Genomic DNA, 15,973 nt, shown 5'->3' with positions numbered 1-15,973 from the left:
AAGATGCTTTATTTTTAAGTAAGGGCAATTAAAATTCAAAAGTAAAAATGTGCATGGCTTTTTAATAAGAGCATCATAATTAAAGCCAATCTTTTGGAGAATAAACAAAAAGGGTATGGCACAAAGTATATGGTTGTGTGTGTGTGGGGGGGGGGGGGGCGCTTTACCAGCCAAATTGTCTGGTTTATCATTTGTAAATTTATGTGACAGAAGTCTAAATATTCTATATTGGCTGCATCTACAAGTTACTTATTTTTAACTTTGGAAGTCTTTACAAATCAAAGTTTAACAAAAAAATACTGTATTACGTAAAAAAAATAGTTCTACAGTATATAATTTAAAAATAAAATAAAATGAAGCTAAATTTTTAACAAATTAATTATTCTTTCTGCTCAATAATGGTATTTGTTATTAACAGTATATTGATGATAGTAAATTTTCTAATTTTATTTTGCGCAAAGATTTTCAATCGGACTAATTTTAGCACATGTCGTAAGAAGTTGAACTACTTCTTTCACATAATCAAAATGGCGATGTGGCAGCCAGAGGAAAACGGTTTACGCCAAATTCTTCAATTATTAAAAGAGTCACAATCTCCTGATACAGATACGCAGAGAGCTGTTCAGCAGGTCACCTTTTTTCTTCAAATTATTATATAATAATTTAGATGCATTTGTAAATATCTTATAGATCTAATCTAGAACTAATTCTTGACGTAGTCTAGAGCACATTGTTCAAATTGTTGCATTGCTGGCTAATCTAGTCTTAAGTTAAGAGAGCACATTGTCACATTCATTGTGATGATTGTGTTGGTTTAAGTGTTAAAATTAAGGTCACGCAGCATGACGATGCATCGTTGTTTGGCATTTAAAATTAAAGTTAACATATTCGAGAATCTCTTATAATATATTAGTAATATTATGAATTTAAAATAATTAAAAGTTTTTTTAACTTAAATTTTTGTAAATTTGCAGAAATTGGGTGAATTAAATAATTATCCAGACTTCAACAACTACTTGATTTTTGTTCTCACCAAGCTCAAAACTGAAGGTACAAAGGACACACCTTGATCTAAATATAGTTAAAATAAGATTTAACCCATGATTAGTAGGCATTAGCTCCTTCTGCAGTTGGAAACGTTTCCCGTTTTTGTCCTAAAACGTTTCTAAAACCCCCTATTCAATATACTTGATTTAACCTTTTTAAAAACAAGATTTCTTCTAGTCTCGTTGCAAGCGTGATTACAAATAATTTTGGAGATTACCGATTATTTTTTAAATAATTTTTCAAATGTACAGGCCCATTACCCCATTGTATAAGCCCCCACGTGGGAAAATGACTATTTTTGAAGTTTTTTATATTCTAGTGGTATTAAAATTAATTAAACGTATATATTTTTTAAAACTAGACATATAGTTCTATTTCTTAAAGTTATTTGTTTGTTTATTTGTATTAGATCTTCAATCTGATTATTTTTTGCAAAATACATATTTTTTTAGGATTTTTTAAATACGGAGTTATCCCTCCTTGCTTAGGACTTTGAAGGGGGTTTTTGAACCGGAAATAGGAGCTATTGGGTTAAAGGTCAAAATATATTTTCAATAATATTCTAGAGATTCTAAAGAATCCAGATGACTGAGATTTGTGGAATAGATCTTTAAAATACTTTAAATCTAAGTGTAGATCTTGATAAAACAGAAACCCATCCACGCCAACACCCTCTCTTTCTCCTCTCTGGCTTTGCCTTTGTGCAATATCGTCATCCATATCTCCTGTTCCCAATCACCCATCCTCCTAAATTCTTAATAATTGAGACTTGAGAGGTATGTTACTAATAGTAATACTATATTTATGTCCAAAATCTGTGTAAAGCTTTATAACTGTAAATTCAATACTAGTACTAATTAGTTTGCATATTTTGTATAAATTAAAACTTGGCTTTACATTGTTTTTAAAACTATTATATGAATATATAGTAGTGGATATACTTTTATTATTATAGCTTTTACATAACGCTACTTTCATGCTTGTAGCATGCTCAGAGCGCTGTGGTCAAATCTCATTGCTCTGGGAGAAGGTTTTCCATGCTGCCTTTAGCATTAGGCGCTCAGTAAACATCTCTGCCCGAGTCTAAACCTCGAGCCCCCTTCGCAAGTAGCCAAGTTCAAACGTACTTAGCCACTCAACCTTGCTTCCCACATTTATTTATTAAAAGTGTGGAGCTAGGGGAGTTCTCAACCTTGCATAAATATCTGTTCCTTCTGTTATTATTAAAGAATTAACCCTTTTTTTCTTTCTTTCATTTTAGATGATCCTACACGATCATTGAGTGGCTTAATTTTAAAAAACAATGTTCGTGCACATTTTGAGAGGTTTCCACCTGAAGTTACCAGCTTTATAAAGCAAGAATGTTTAAACAGTATTGGCGACCCATCGCCTCTTATCAGAGCTACTATTGGAATTATCATCACAAATATCATCTCAAAGGGCGAGTTACATAACTGGCCAGAAGTACTCCCCCATCTTTGTGCATGTTTAGATTCAGAAGACTACAATATTTGTGAGGTAAATCAATAGTTTTAGACTATTATATTATCAGTTGATCTTGAGACATTAAGAGATAGTGAACCTTAAGCATTCCTCGAGCTTTGTGAAAGGATAATGATGTAAAGACAATTATTTGTGCTTCGAGTTCATAAATCAATAGTCTTGTTTGTTCATTATTATCTAGGGTGTGCTTATGCTTGCCATTTTGCAATAGTGCTTGCTTGTACCTCTTAGTTTGTATTTTGACAAAAACATTGCTTGTTTTCAAAATGTACATTATTTTCATTTTTGTATAATGCAAAATGAAAATACTCAATGCCAAATTTTTGCGAATGTTTTCTCCTAACATGGATGTGTGCAGTTCCTTTCCCTGCAATATTTAATAAGAAATTGCGTCAGCTGTTTTAATTTACTATCAGTACTGCACAAAATGTTTACCAAACTTTCCTATCACAAATGTTTCTCGTCACTTGAATGTTACTCATACTAGTTATGGCATGGGGTTAGGGCTTTAGGCTTGTCTGTTAAATCTATACATTTCAATAGTAAATGTTCCTATAACATAACCGAAAACTAATTTCTCTGAGACTTTAAAAATCATTTATCAGATTGTCATTGTAGCTATTTTTCTTGCAGGGAGCATTTGGAGCACTGCAGAAAATCTGTGAAGATAATTCTGAAACACTTGATAGTGATTTGGCTGAAAGGCCATTAAATGTTTTGATACCCAAGTTCCTGAATTTCTTTAGACACCAAAGTCCAAAGATAAGGTTGGTTTATTTAGTTTAAACGTGACACCTTTAATATTAATGCTTATATACAGTTACATATAGTTTTTTTTTAAATTGCATCTGATTAAATAAAACAAATGAACATTCACTGTTGATTTAAGAAATGGAAATATTTAATCATGCGTTTTGAGGTTAGCACTAAATATGTATTTTAAATGTTAACTATTTTTTTGACATTTAAATTCCACATAAATGCCATGTTTGTTTTCTTTTTGTAGATCTCATGCCATTGCATGTGTGAATCAGTTTATTATCAGTCGGACACAAGCACTTATGGTTCACATTGATACATTTATTCAGGTATTTTTTTTTTTTATCAATTTTTTTTTTTAAAGATCTGCATGCCTAGTTTATTTTTTGTCGAAAATTAACTAAACAATTTGATTTCGTCAGAATTTGTTTTTCTTGGCTAAAGACGAGGACACTGAAGTAAGAAAAAATGTTTGTAGAGCTTTGGTAATGCTTGTTGAAGTTAGAATTGACCGACTCATGCCTCACATTGATCAAATTATACAGGTAAATTAACAATAATTGCTTTTGACATGGCTACATAAAAAAAGTGTAGATGTGTAATAATGACGTATTTGTTTAAATTTTGTATGAATTTATCTTTCAGTACATGATGGAACGTACGCAGGATGCTGACGATACTGTAGCTCTTGAGTCTTGTGAATTCTGGTTATCACTCGCTGAACAGAAAGTTTGTAAAGATGTGCTAGGCCCCCACATAGAAAGGCTTGTGCCTATTCTGGTGAAAGGGATGAGATATTCAGAGATAGATATCATTTTACTTAAGGTAATTATTTTGTCATAAGTGACAATATCCTTCTATTAAACATAAAAAGCTGCTTTTTTTTACTTCTTCTGTTGGCCTTTTACGCTGTAGTTTAGCAAAAAAAAAAGGAAATAAACAGATTTTTTGCATTTCACTTTTTTATTAAAACAAAGTGTATCTACAAACTGTAGAGATGAACTGCTGGTTACTTCCTGTTCCATTGTGTATCACAATACCAGTAAACCATGAACACATTCTATCCTAATAGGAGTTAAAGTGTTATTTTGAGTATTTGTTGTCATAATATATATGCAGTCTTACTTCAGTGATTATTTTGAAATATCTTAGGGTGACATAGAAGAAGATGAAATGATACCAGACAAAGAATCAGACATCAAACCTAGATTTCACAAATCAAGAACACATTCCAATCAAAAGCATGATGAGGGAGAGGTAAATAAAATTATGATTACAAGTAAACAGATATTGCATGGAGCTTACTTTAGACTAGCATCTAGTCAAAATATCAAGTTTGACAACCAAGTGATAAATGTGGTAAAAAAAAAAATTTTTATATTTTCAAGGAAGGTGATGATGATGAAAGCTATGATGACGATGACTCCTTGTCTGATTGGAATCTTAGTAAGGTTTTTTTTTTTTTACATTGATCAGCGTTTAAAGCTAAACTAAGTGCAACACAGTTTAACTAAGCTTAACCTCTGTGTGTATTTGGCATATGTTGTAGCATATATATATTTTATTAATACAAAAATATTTAATAGCTGTATATAAAATTTTTTTTTTTTTTTTTTTTTTTTTTTTTTTTTTTTTTTTGATTACCAGGAAAGTGTTCAGCTGCTGCTCTTGATGTCTTGGCCAATGTATTTCATGAAGAAATCCTTCCTGTTCTTCTACCAATTTTGAAAGATACACTTTTCCATATTGATTGGGAAGTCAAAGAATCTGGAATCTTAGTCCTAGGGGCTATAGCTGAAGGATGCATGAGTGGTATGATCCCGCATTTACCAGAGTTGATCCCATATCTCATTAATTGTTTGTCTGATAAGAAAGCCCTTGTCAGATCAATAACATGCTGGACTTTGAGCCGCTATGCCCACTGGGTAGTTGGTCAACCCCATGACAACTTCTTGAAGCCACTTATGACAGAGGTATATTGTTTTTTGACTTAAATTGAATAAGTTTCACTAATGCTTCAGCTATCTAATTAAGAGTGAGAAAAAAAACGCTTTAGAACATAGACATTTTAGATGTTTTTTGTTTTTTTTTATACTAGCTTCTTAAGCGTGTATTGGATGCAAATAAACGTGTACAGGAAGCTGCATGCTCTGCGTTTGCAACCCTTGAAGAAGAGGCCTGTACAGAGCTTGTTCCTTACCTGGGCTTTATATTAGAAACACTTGTCTTTGCTTTTGGAAAGTATCAGGTACTGATGATTGATTTACTCTTTAGCACAGATTAATAAATATTGTCCATTTCTTTGTCCTTTATTCAAGATGTTTTCTATTGCTACCATATTTTTCAGCACAAAAATTTGCTCATTTTGTATGATGCCATTGGGACACTGGCTGACTCAGTTGGACATCATTTAAACAAACCTGTAAGTTTCTTATCTGCTCTAGATAATGTGGTTGTCTTTCCAGAATCGCATCTGATCAAAATATTTGTTGTTCAGTTTCGGAGACGGAAAGTACATTAAAACTCATGCCATAGTAAATGATCATGATGTTCATGATTGGGTATTATTGCATTTGACATACTTTATTTTTCAATAGTGTTTGATTGGCTATTATAACATTTGACATACTTATTCTACAATATATTTTATTATGAGTATACATTTTTAAAACTATAGTTTTCTAATTTATAGGAATATGTTAATTTGCTGATGCCACCCTTGATTCAAAAGTGGAATATGTTGAAAGATGAAGATAAAGATTTGTTTCCTCTTTTGGAGGTAATTTATGTTTATTAAAAGATAGCTCTCATTATAGTATGTTTGTAGTTTTGTGATTTAAATATTTGGAAGTGATGACTCTTAAAGCATTGATTATCTTAATGATTAAAGCTTGTATTCGTACTGTCTGATCCATTTATTTGATTTAACAAATTTTGTGGATATTTTGTATGGTTGGATTTTAAAAGTAACCTTTTGTTTTATAGTGCTTGTCAAGTGTAGCTACTGCCCTGCAGTCTGGTTTTCTACCATATTGTGAGCCAGTATATCAACGATGCGTATGTCTTGTTGAACAGACACTTACTCAAAACTACGTAAGTTATTCCTGGTTAAGTGTTTCTTTGTGATACCATTATGTGTTGTTTGTACAGAAGGTTAACCTGCATAATGCTTAGTAAGGAGCATTTCATCATAAATTATTTATTTCAGGCAAATTTGTCTCAGCCAGATCAATATGATCCTCCTGACAAGGATTTCATGATTGTCGCCTTAGATCTACTCTCTGGTTTGGCTGAGGGTTTAGAAGGTCATATTGAAGGACTGGTGGCCAACAGTACTATTTTGAAGCTACTTTTTCAGTGCATGCAGGTAAATAATTTTGACTTTTTTTTTTGGGCTCTTCAACTTGGAATTAGTGATTTTTTATTTTTTCTCTATAACTAAAATACAATGTGTGATATGCTAATGTTGTATGTCTGCCTAGGACCCTATGCCGGAAGTGAGACAAAGTTCATTTGCTTTGTTAGGAGATTTGACAAAGGCTTGTTTCCAACATGTTCGTCCATGTATCCGTAAGTCATGTTTTATTATTATAACTTCTACTGCGGAGATGATGACTACCAAGCATTGATATTATTTGATATTTGCTTGTATTCGTACTGTCTGATCCTAAATTTTTTTTTCTTTTTTAAGAGTATATTGGTAATATACATATATCAACTCTTTAAGTGTAGATATAGCAAATGTAGTACTAGAAATTTATTTAGTTGCTGAATGCTTAAGTCAATATTTTTTTAATGTGCATGAAATAATTGTATTAGAGGCCACAAGCTCATCATTGTTGAGTGTTCCTAACTCATGGGTTAACAGAGATCCTTAAGGGACTGCATGCACGACATGGCCTAAATTGTGCCGATGTGCCAAAAATCCAAACCAAACCAACCTGTTACACTCCTTCAAATTTTGAATGATGATATTATCTGAGTCATTGTGAGTGTAATATAAGCGTAAGTTTGTGCAACCTAATTATGATCCACATGGGCTGTCCACAAGTTTGTAGTACAAGATATGCCATCTTTTTAAATTATTCTATTCATGCTCATAACTTAGTTCCTTTTGTGGAAAGTAAAGATTGTAACATTTTATAAATACTTACAAAGAATACATTTTTTCAACAGCTGAATTTATGCCCATTTTGGGAGCCAATCTGAATCCTGAATTCATTTCTGTGTGCAATAATGCTACCTGGGCGATTGGTGAAATTTCTATTAAAATGGGTAGGTAGTCAGTAGTGTAATTCAACATTGTTAAAACAATTACATCTAAGCTGTCACAGAAAAGAAAAAAGTAATAAAATCCACATGACTTGGTGGTATTCTAAAATGTATTAAAAGATATCTTCCCTCTTTCACAGGGCACTTGGAGTTAGACTTAAATTGTTAAACTGAATGTGGGGAAAGAAAAGTGTAGTTTATATCTAAAATAGAAAAGGAGTAAAAAGATGCATCTATTAGAATCAATTGTATTTTAATTCTAAATCATCTTGCTTTCAATCACTAGGATCTGACATGCAGCCTTTTATTGGAATGGTGTTGTCCCAGTTAATTGACATCATCAACAGATCCAATACACCCAAAACTTTATTGGAAAATACTGGTAGGTGCTGAAAACATATTTATAGTTTGGATTGGAAATTGTGTTAATTTGTTTCTCAATTATTAACTACTCAGCTAAATGTCCCAGCCTTTCAGAGTAATTGTTGTCCTGCTCTTTTTTTTTTTTTTTTTTTTTTTTCCGCCATTAACAATGTAATTTAAATTGTAACAATTTTATGCAGTAAATTATGATTTAGTCAACATTTTGTAGATTTTATTTTTCAACAATATGGTCATGACTGTTTCATCATCTAACACCTTTTGTTTTTACATATTTCACCTTACATTCAATACAATGTTTAATATAGTTGACACTCCAAATTGAAAATATATCCATTTGCACAGTTTCCCCCTTGATCTTTTTTTTTTTTTTTTTGTATTAAGGGTTTCAATGAATAGTGCTGTTAATGTTGAAAAGACTTGTGCTGTGGTCTTGCCATTGTCTTGTCAACTATATTTTTCATGTTCTCACATACAATTTTCTTTTGTCATATTTATTATTGATTTAAATTATTTTTTTTAATAATATGTTGGTTATTTTTCTGTTCTATGTCATGTTTCTGTAACTGTAATGATGCTCATATTGTTTTAGGCTTCCCTGAGGAATTCTATTTTTTTATTCTTTTTTTTTTTTGTCATTATTTGTAAAAATTTTTTTTTATGTTTTCAAGGTTATTTTGTTTATATCGCTGTGTTTTTTTTTTTTTTTTTTTTTACTGTTTCATGTATGTATTGTTTATCGTTGTATGTTCTTTCTTCCCATTATATTTGCCTTCTTCGTGCGTTCTGTCATCGTGTCCTCGTCGTGATTACATAGCCATAACTATTGGGAGACTGGGCTTAGTTTGCCCCCAAGATGTGGCCCCACTTTTACAACAGTTTATCAGACAATGGTAATTTTTCTTTTTCTTTATTTGGTATAATTTCCTTTGGTTAACTTTCTTCATTTTCAAATTGTTAACGTAACCCTAAGTTAACCTCTGTGTTACACATTTTTAGAAATGGTAAAGATTTTTTTTTATTTGCCCCCCCTTCATTATTTCAGAAGAAAATTGAGTTGAACAATTTGTATCTGTTAAGTTTTTATTTTATTTTTATTTTTAACTAAAATATATTAATTGCAACCACTAGAGTAGATGATTGATACAATGAAAAGTGCCTACCTGAACACAGTTTTAGTTTGTTTTTTTTAAATAGTAGATGTGTAGTTTTTTTTTGTCATGGTAAGTTATCAGGTGCATTTTGAGTGATGTGTTTGAATCTTTGTTGAGTCTGTTTTATTAGTATTATTAATAAAAATTGCAGATATAATTTGTTCTGTGCTTCTTTCACCCTATTCATCTAAATATTGAGGAATAAATTCCAAATGTTTTCTCCAGGTGTACCTCACTGCGAAATATCCGAGATAATGAAGAGAAAGACTCAGCCTTTAGAGGTGTTTGTCACATGATAGGAGCTAATCCAGCTGGAGTGGTTCAGGACTTCATATTTTTTTGTGATGCTGTGGCTTCCTGGATGCATCCAAAGCCAGATCTTAAAGACATGTTCTATAAAGTTAGTTTAATATTTAATTTCTTTATTCGTGTTTGCTATAATCTGTGGAATGATTAAAATCACTTTCAAGCTGAATGTTATGAAGTTGTATTCGTACTATGACCTCAGGATTTAGTCTACTAATTGTGGTGATCACTTTCTCATGTTATTACCGACATTTGATTTTTTAAATTTTTTTTTTTTTTTTAAGATTCTTCATGGTTTCAAAGCTCAAGTTGGAGAAGAGAATTGGTCCAAATTTTCAGACCAATTCCCTCAGCCATTGAGAGAACGTTTGACTGCCAACTATGGAGTCTGAAAAATTGTCCAACTGGTTAGTTGTAATTTGTAATGTGAAATCATAAGTATCTTTATATATTATGAAAAAAAGATGTTGATCAAAAACATTGTTACCTTAATTTCAAAAAATATATTAAATAACCTGAAGATTTTTTTCAAGGTACTTCGGGGTTTGAATATTTAAAAACTTTTATCTGAATGTCTGGAAATGTCATTTCATTGCAAATATTCTGTGTGTTGCATTTTTTAGAGAAACTTAATGCACTGAGATAAATGCATTCTTTATTTTTAATTTTATATATCCAATTTTCAAACAAGAACAAATTTCACTTCATTAGGATCTAATTTTTAACTGTTCAAACAAACCTTGTATTGAATATCTAGAGTTAGTACTATCAAGATTTTTTTTGTATAAAATTATCTTCAATATAACTTTAATTAATTGTTTAAATTTTTTCCACAGGTGTTTCAGGGTGAAACAGGATTCTGGCTGACACTGTCTCCCCTCATTATGGGAAGGGTAGGGACTGGGTGGGTCGCGCAAGGGTACTATGGGTCTGGGGTACTAACATTAAATGGGAGGGTTTGTAAGAACATAGCATCGGGAGTGTGGGACCACCAAATTTTGAATTTTCAAACTGTCTTCAATCTTTACCATCTGTTAGCTTTCGGGAGTGTGGGACCACCAAATTTTGAATTTTCAAACTGTCTTCAATCTTTACCATCTGTTAGCTTCTTTTATAGCAATTATCAGTAAATTTATTGTCTTGCTGGAAAATTTATTTTTTCCTTTTTTAATCCCCTCATGATTTAGCATAATATCTCTAAGGAACAAAGAAGCATGTAAAATGTTACTATAAAATATACTGTTAACGTAAATGGCAAAGTTTTTGTCCAATTGTCATATCCCTATTAAACTAATATTGCACTTGTTAGATGTTAATTGCATGTCCTTCATGATATGGTTATCCTGTGACATTGTAATTTAACAGCTTAAAATGTCATTTGTTAGTACTGAGAACGTTTTGTTAGTGCTTGTTAAACTGTTTTTCTTTGGTTACATCAACACATTTTTTTTACTTACGTCAGATCATCCAGGAATTTTAAAAAAAAATCTGACTTATCAAGAAATTTGTTTGTAGTGATTTTTAAAAACAATTCATTCTCATAGCCTTAATTTGTCTAAACAGCATGTATGTTTTGATATTCTGTTGTCTCAAAAATCTTTATGCATTGCTAGTATAAATTCAATGTATAAAAGTCAACCTCCCGTGTTCAGTTTCCTCCTTAATTTTTTTCAACTACCTCCACGTCGCTGAAAGAGGCAAATAACATCAGCGTAAGATCTAAGCTGACTTAACCTGTTGCTTGTCCCAGTCTTGCTGTGGTTGTGACACCTCCCATGACTTCAATCATGTGGCCATATATTTGTACTACCAAGCATCGAGTTGGCTTCAAGTTAACTGTGATATTAATGGCTGATCAATATCAATGCATGCATATTTTGTCACAATCTGTATTCTGTGCAAAAAAAAAAAAAATGGATATCGATCTCTGATACTGATTTTTTTGTTTGGATAATTTATTGGTGGTAGATTTTTCTGTTTGCTCATATGAGAATTTGATATACTTAAACATGGATTATAATTTATTTAGCACTAATACTTTCTTATAGTTAGAGAAATTATATTAACTTTCCATTATGATTTTATGTATATTCTGATTTTTATATTTAAGATTTTTATGGTCAGGTCTAACTTTTTTACACCCATTTATTAGCTACCATTATACCTTAACTAAATGTCACTTTTTTTTTTTTTTTTTTTCTTCATTTTGAAAGCATGACTCATTTTGTTAAAATTCTATGTCTGAATTTAGTGACTGCATTACATGTAATTCATATAACAAGTGCTATTGAGGTAACTCAATTGTTGATATGTATAAGCTTGTGTGAGTGGATCTGGCAATGCCATATTTATGTGATGTTTAAAGTCTGCCTTGCAAGTTAATTTTTTTTTTATATTGACATATCATTTTTTTCCTATAATAAATTTTTGCTAGGGTTATGAGCGGCTAAATAATTTTTCTTAATGTATATGATAAATGTACATAAGTTTTTGTTGTTTGTTTTTTTGGTCCTATATAAATATGTACTTCCCACAGCTTGGTTTTTCTATTCTGACATGCACATAATCCTTAAATCAGCTAATGTAGCTTCCAGAAAATCATTGTCAGGTGGTTGTAAATCTGTAATTTTGTAATTATTTTAGTTGTAAAATAAAAGCCACAGTAATACAAATATTTTCTTTGCTTTTTATTTATTAAAAGTTTCGTTAACTAAATACACTGGACCTAAATTACCACAAAGGCTAACTGAAGGCATTAAGTTACAAAGAAAATTTAACTATACAATTATTCTACATTTATTAGGGAATCTTGCAGCTAATGTTGAACTAGAGATAGTCTAAATGTGAAGTTATATAAATCAAATCTAGTTCAACTTGTTTTTTAACTCACAAAAACTGAATTTTTAAGTTAAGTTTTGTAGATCTTCATTTACTTACTGAAAGGGTCAAATTTAAAACTATATCTTACAAACTTCTTTCTAAGAGGCTACAGAAAAAACAACTATCATCTAGAACTTCAAAATCCAAACATAGGTTTAGGTAGAATAAAATACCGGTACTGAAATTGTTAATAACATGGAGTTCAACAAACATTTACTCATTCTTACTTTTATAAGAAGACTCCAACTAAGATATTACTTTTCCTTATAACCATGTTTCCTTTTTTTATATAGAGATGAAGGCTACCTTGCTAAAGGACCCAAAAAATGTAAATTAGGTTTTGAATTATAAGACCTAATAAGTTTATCTAAAAATTAAAATACACATTAAGATATTGTGGTTAAACTTAAGAAAACAGCACACTTTTTTTTTTCCTTGACACAGTCTGCAAAAGAGCTCACAGCTCAGCAGCAATAAAGCTGGCTAGAAGAAGTATATACCTTAAAAGTTACTAAACATAAACTATTATTAAAGGGATTCATTGATTTATATCCAAATATTTCTAGATTTTTATCACTCCCAGACCAAAAAGTTCACACAAAAATAAACTAAAATTATCATTCTTGCTTCTCTTTATTTCAAGTTACTTCAAAAGAGAATTATATGTAATGCATGTCATGTGTCTAGTCATGCATGTTAATCAGTGACTTAAACTAAGCTGGTTTTCCTGGCTGATTCAGGCAACCCATTCCATACTCTACTGGCACTTGTACAAATTTGTCCTAGCATATGGTATAAGAAATGTGCCTATATTTGTGTCTGAGTATTTTATTAGGTTTTGCTTTTATATTTGTGAATTATGGTTCAGTGTTTTATGTAATATTGCTACTTTTTTATTCTGTCTCTAAGTTAAGTGATTTTACCAAAGGTGTTACTCTAATCAAATGTGAATATTCATTTGTTATAAACCTCACTGGGGGCACGACATGGCCTAAATTGTGCAGATGTGCCAAAAACCAAAAATATCAACTAAATCTCACTGCTCTATTTTTCATTTGTTATACTGTTTTCTTGAGTTGATTCCCAAACAGAGGAAGCTTATTCTAATATTGGCCTAACTAAGGTTAGATAGCTTTTGTTTTATGTTCCTGTTTGATTTCTACAATTTTCTTTTAATAAACCCTAGTGCTTTGATTTTTAATAATTTCATCAGTATGGAGATTCCATTCTAACTTTTCATTTATTATTACACCTAGATATTTTGAGTTTTTAGTCTGTGTGACTGGTTTATCATGAATAAAAAAAGTATTTTTTATTTGTTTTAGGTTTTGTTTTTGTTTTTTTGTTACTCTTAATAACTGGCATATTTCTGGGTGGAAAGACATGCTCCAATTTGATTACCATTTCTTTAATCCTTTTTTGTAAAATTTCAGTATCTTGTGTTGTTTTTATTGTTCTATATATTATGCAATCGTCTGCAAATAATCTGACTCTAGTTTCTGAAGTATTGCAATTTGGTAGGTCATTTACGTAAATTAGAAACAGTAGTTGACCTAAGACTGTTCCTTGAGGTACACCTGTAAAGTAGAAGTAAAGTTTCCCTTTCAGATCTTGTGATCTATGGGTCAGATGATGTTAAGGTCATCTGTTTCTATGGCCAATGGTTAACAAGCAGGGTTTCATGTGGCCAGCACAATGACCAACCAACCACCTTTACTTTCCCCAATTAAAGTCAGGTACCCATTAGAGTTGGGTGGACTCAGGGACACCCTAAAATCTCGATATTCAAAATCCCAGCTTTCACCGAGATTTGAACCCAGGACCTCAGGTTCGGAAGTTGACGCACTGCACCCCCGAAGTACACCTGAGTTTATTATTATTGGTGTTGATTTAGAGCCATTTACTATTACTATACCTAACCCTATCAGAAAATCCTTAACCATCAATGCCAAAATATTTTAATTTTTAAACAAGCTTTAGAGTGAACTTTTGTTAAATGCCTTAGAAAAGTATAATAAAATGGCGTATACAAGCTCATTATTATCTAATCCCTTTGAAAAATCATCAATTAATCCTAGTTGTTTCACATGACCTATATTTCCTAAAGCCATGTTGGTATAGAGTGAGGACATTATTTTTATCTATGTGATTTATGATTTGTTTTAGTATTTTGCATTTGTTGCTGGTTAGTAATACTTACCTGTGTAGTTTTTCTTGTACATCTATATCTCCTATGTTTTCAACTTGGTTTAAATTAAGCAATGTGTCTTTGTCCCCTGGGGCTGAGAATGCTGGTGTAAAGTATTTATTTAGAAAGCCTTATCTTCACTTTTTAATAGTTGTCCAATTTCATAGATCTAATGTATGACTAAAGATTTTGATTGTTATCCTCAGATATTACTTAACGTATTTGCTTTGCAGCAGTCTACTAACTTTTTGGGTTAGCATTGTCAGAACTAGTTAAAATGCCCATTAATTCAACGAAAACATAAATATTGAAGGGAAATTTGTATTTGGGTAAAGTGGGTTTTTTTATATAAAGTATCAGTAGTATGACATACCGGTGTCTTAGTAGGATAAGCTACAATTGCAAGTTTTTTATTTACAAAGCTTATATCTAGTCACTCTGTCTCTCTGGAGAGAATCTTTTATACATTATTTCTCCCAGTTCACATTCTCAGAACAAATTGAAACTTTAAACAATTACTCATTGTCGATGACAACACATGAATCAATAAAAAATTACAAATTAGTTAAGCCGTAATCAATTTTTATATACAAAACCTACTAAGCCAAGGGGAGATAAGCTTGAGTAGAGAATTAGGTCATTCACTTACAATTTTAAACTACCCTAACTATAAAAAAAAATATTTTAAAAAGTACTTGAAAAGCTCAGTGGCGAACACACATGCTTCCAACATGGAAGCTCGGGACCTTAGAGTTTGAACTCAAGACTCAAGCAACTTTTTTTTTTTTGGTTTTAACAAGGCATCATGGGAACCCTATCACAAGTGATTGGACCATAGCACACTAAGCATGCTATAAGCATGATTTTGCAAAGCAGCGCTATAAGCATGATTTTGTAAAGCAGCGCTATAAGCATAACAGTTGTGCTAAACAAAAAGGATGGCACTCTAAAAGGTAAGGCCCATTGATAGCCAAACGGTTTATCCTTTTTGTACAATAAACCTAAATGGTTGAATATGTTTGGTTAAATTTTTGAGTCATTCAAAACTTATTATAGGATTTATTCAGAATAATCGATCAATGCTATTTCAATCAATATTGGCTTTTTTTTTCTTTTTAATCTATTTTTTATATTTTACTTGTTTAAAGCTGAATTTCTTTCACTCAAGGGTTTGAAATACCACTGCCAGTGAAATTTATATTTTTCACAAAGTTTTTTTTTACCAGTTCATGATTTGAGTTTTTTCTCGAGTAACAGTGGGTGGTAATCAGTGATATTTGTATTAGCGGTTCATAATTAGATTTCAAAATGGTCTAACTAATCAGCATACTATAGGTTGTCTTTACAACATTAAAACATTTCAATAGAACAAACACTTTATTATTGAACAAATCCCAAGCAATGCAAATGATAGGTCTGTATAATTTAAATGGGACAAGGCCTTCATGTTTTGCAATTGTAAGTGTAGAAACAAATGAGCAAG

The 15,973-nt window shown here is 31.3% G+C and overlaps 1 protein-coding gene and 2 non-coding genes across 4 annotated transcripts; all 3 read left to right on the top strand.

Moving 5' to 3' along the window:
- Window positions 1–476: 476 nt before the first annotated feature.
- LOC106069800 (transportin-1-like) lies at window positions 477–12,094 on the top strand. 2 transcript variants are annotated; one of them, XM_056029210.1, is made up of 22 exons: window positions 477–629; window positions 975–1,050; window positions 2,309–2,565; window positions 3,184–3,317; window positions 3,557–3,638; window positions 3,732–3,854; window positions 3,955–4,134; window positions 4,462–4,566; window positions 4,698–4,755; window positions 4,957–5,282; window positions 5,408–5,557; window positions 5,657–5,731; window positions 6,002–6,088; window positions 6,295–6,402; window positions 6,518–6,676; window positions 6,792–6,879; window positions 7,486–7,584; window positions 7,868–7,963; window positions 8,780–8,855; window positions 9,342–9,516; window positions 9,707–9,829; window positions 10,259–12,094. In XM_056029210.1, the coding sequence occupies exons 1-21, from the start codon at window positions 528–530 to the stop codon at window positions 9,812–9,814; spliced, it is 2,664 nt and encodes an 887-aa protein (XP_055885185.1). In that variant the 5' UTR covers window positions 477–527; the 3' UTR covers window positions 9,815–9,829; window positions 10,259–12,094. The 2 variants fall into 2 exon arrangements, 1 of the variants encoding a protein (XP_055885185.1); XR_008777910.1 differs by lacking the exons at window positions 8,780–8,855; window positions 10,259–12,094.
- Window positions 6,154–6,224, top strand: LOC129926547 (small nucleolar RNA SNORD41). Its single transcript, XR_008778256.1, has one exon. It is a non-coding gene; the product is annotated as a small nucleolar RNA SNORD41 (small nucleolar RNA).
- Window positions 6,912–6,979, top strand: LOC129926543 (small nucleolar RNA SNORD41). Its single transcript, XR_008778252.1, has one exon. It is a non-coding gene; the product is annotated as a small nucleolar RNA SNORD41 (small nucleolar RNA).
- Window positions 12,095–15,973: the final 3,879 nt, after the last annotated feature.

Source organism: Biomphalaria glabrata, chromosome 5 (genome assembly GCF_947242115.1).
Source record: "Biomphalaria glabrata chromosome 5, xgBioGlab47.1, whole genome shotgun sequence".
Lineage (NCBI taxonomy): Eukaryota > Metazoa > Mollusca > Gastropoda > Planorbidae > Biomphalaria > Biomphalaria glabrata.
This window is presented reverse-complemented; position numbering and strand designations above follow the sequence as displayed.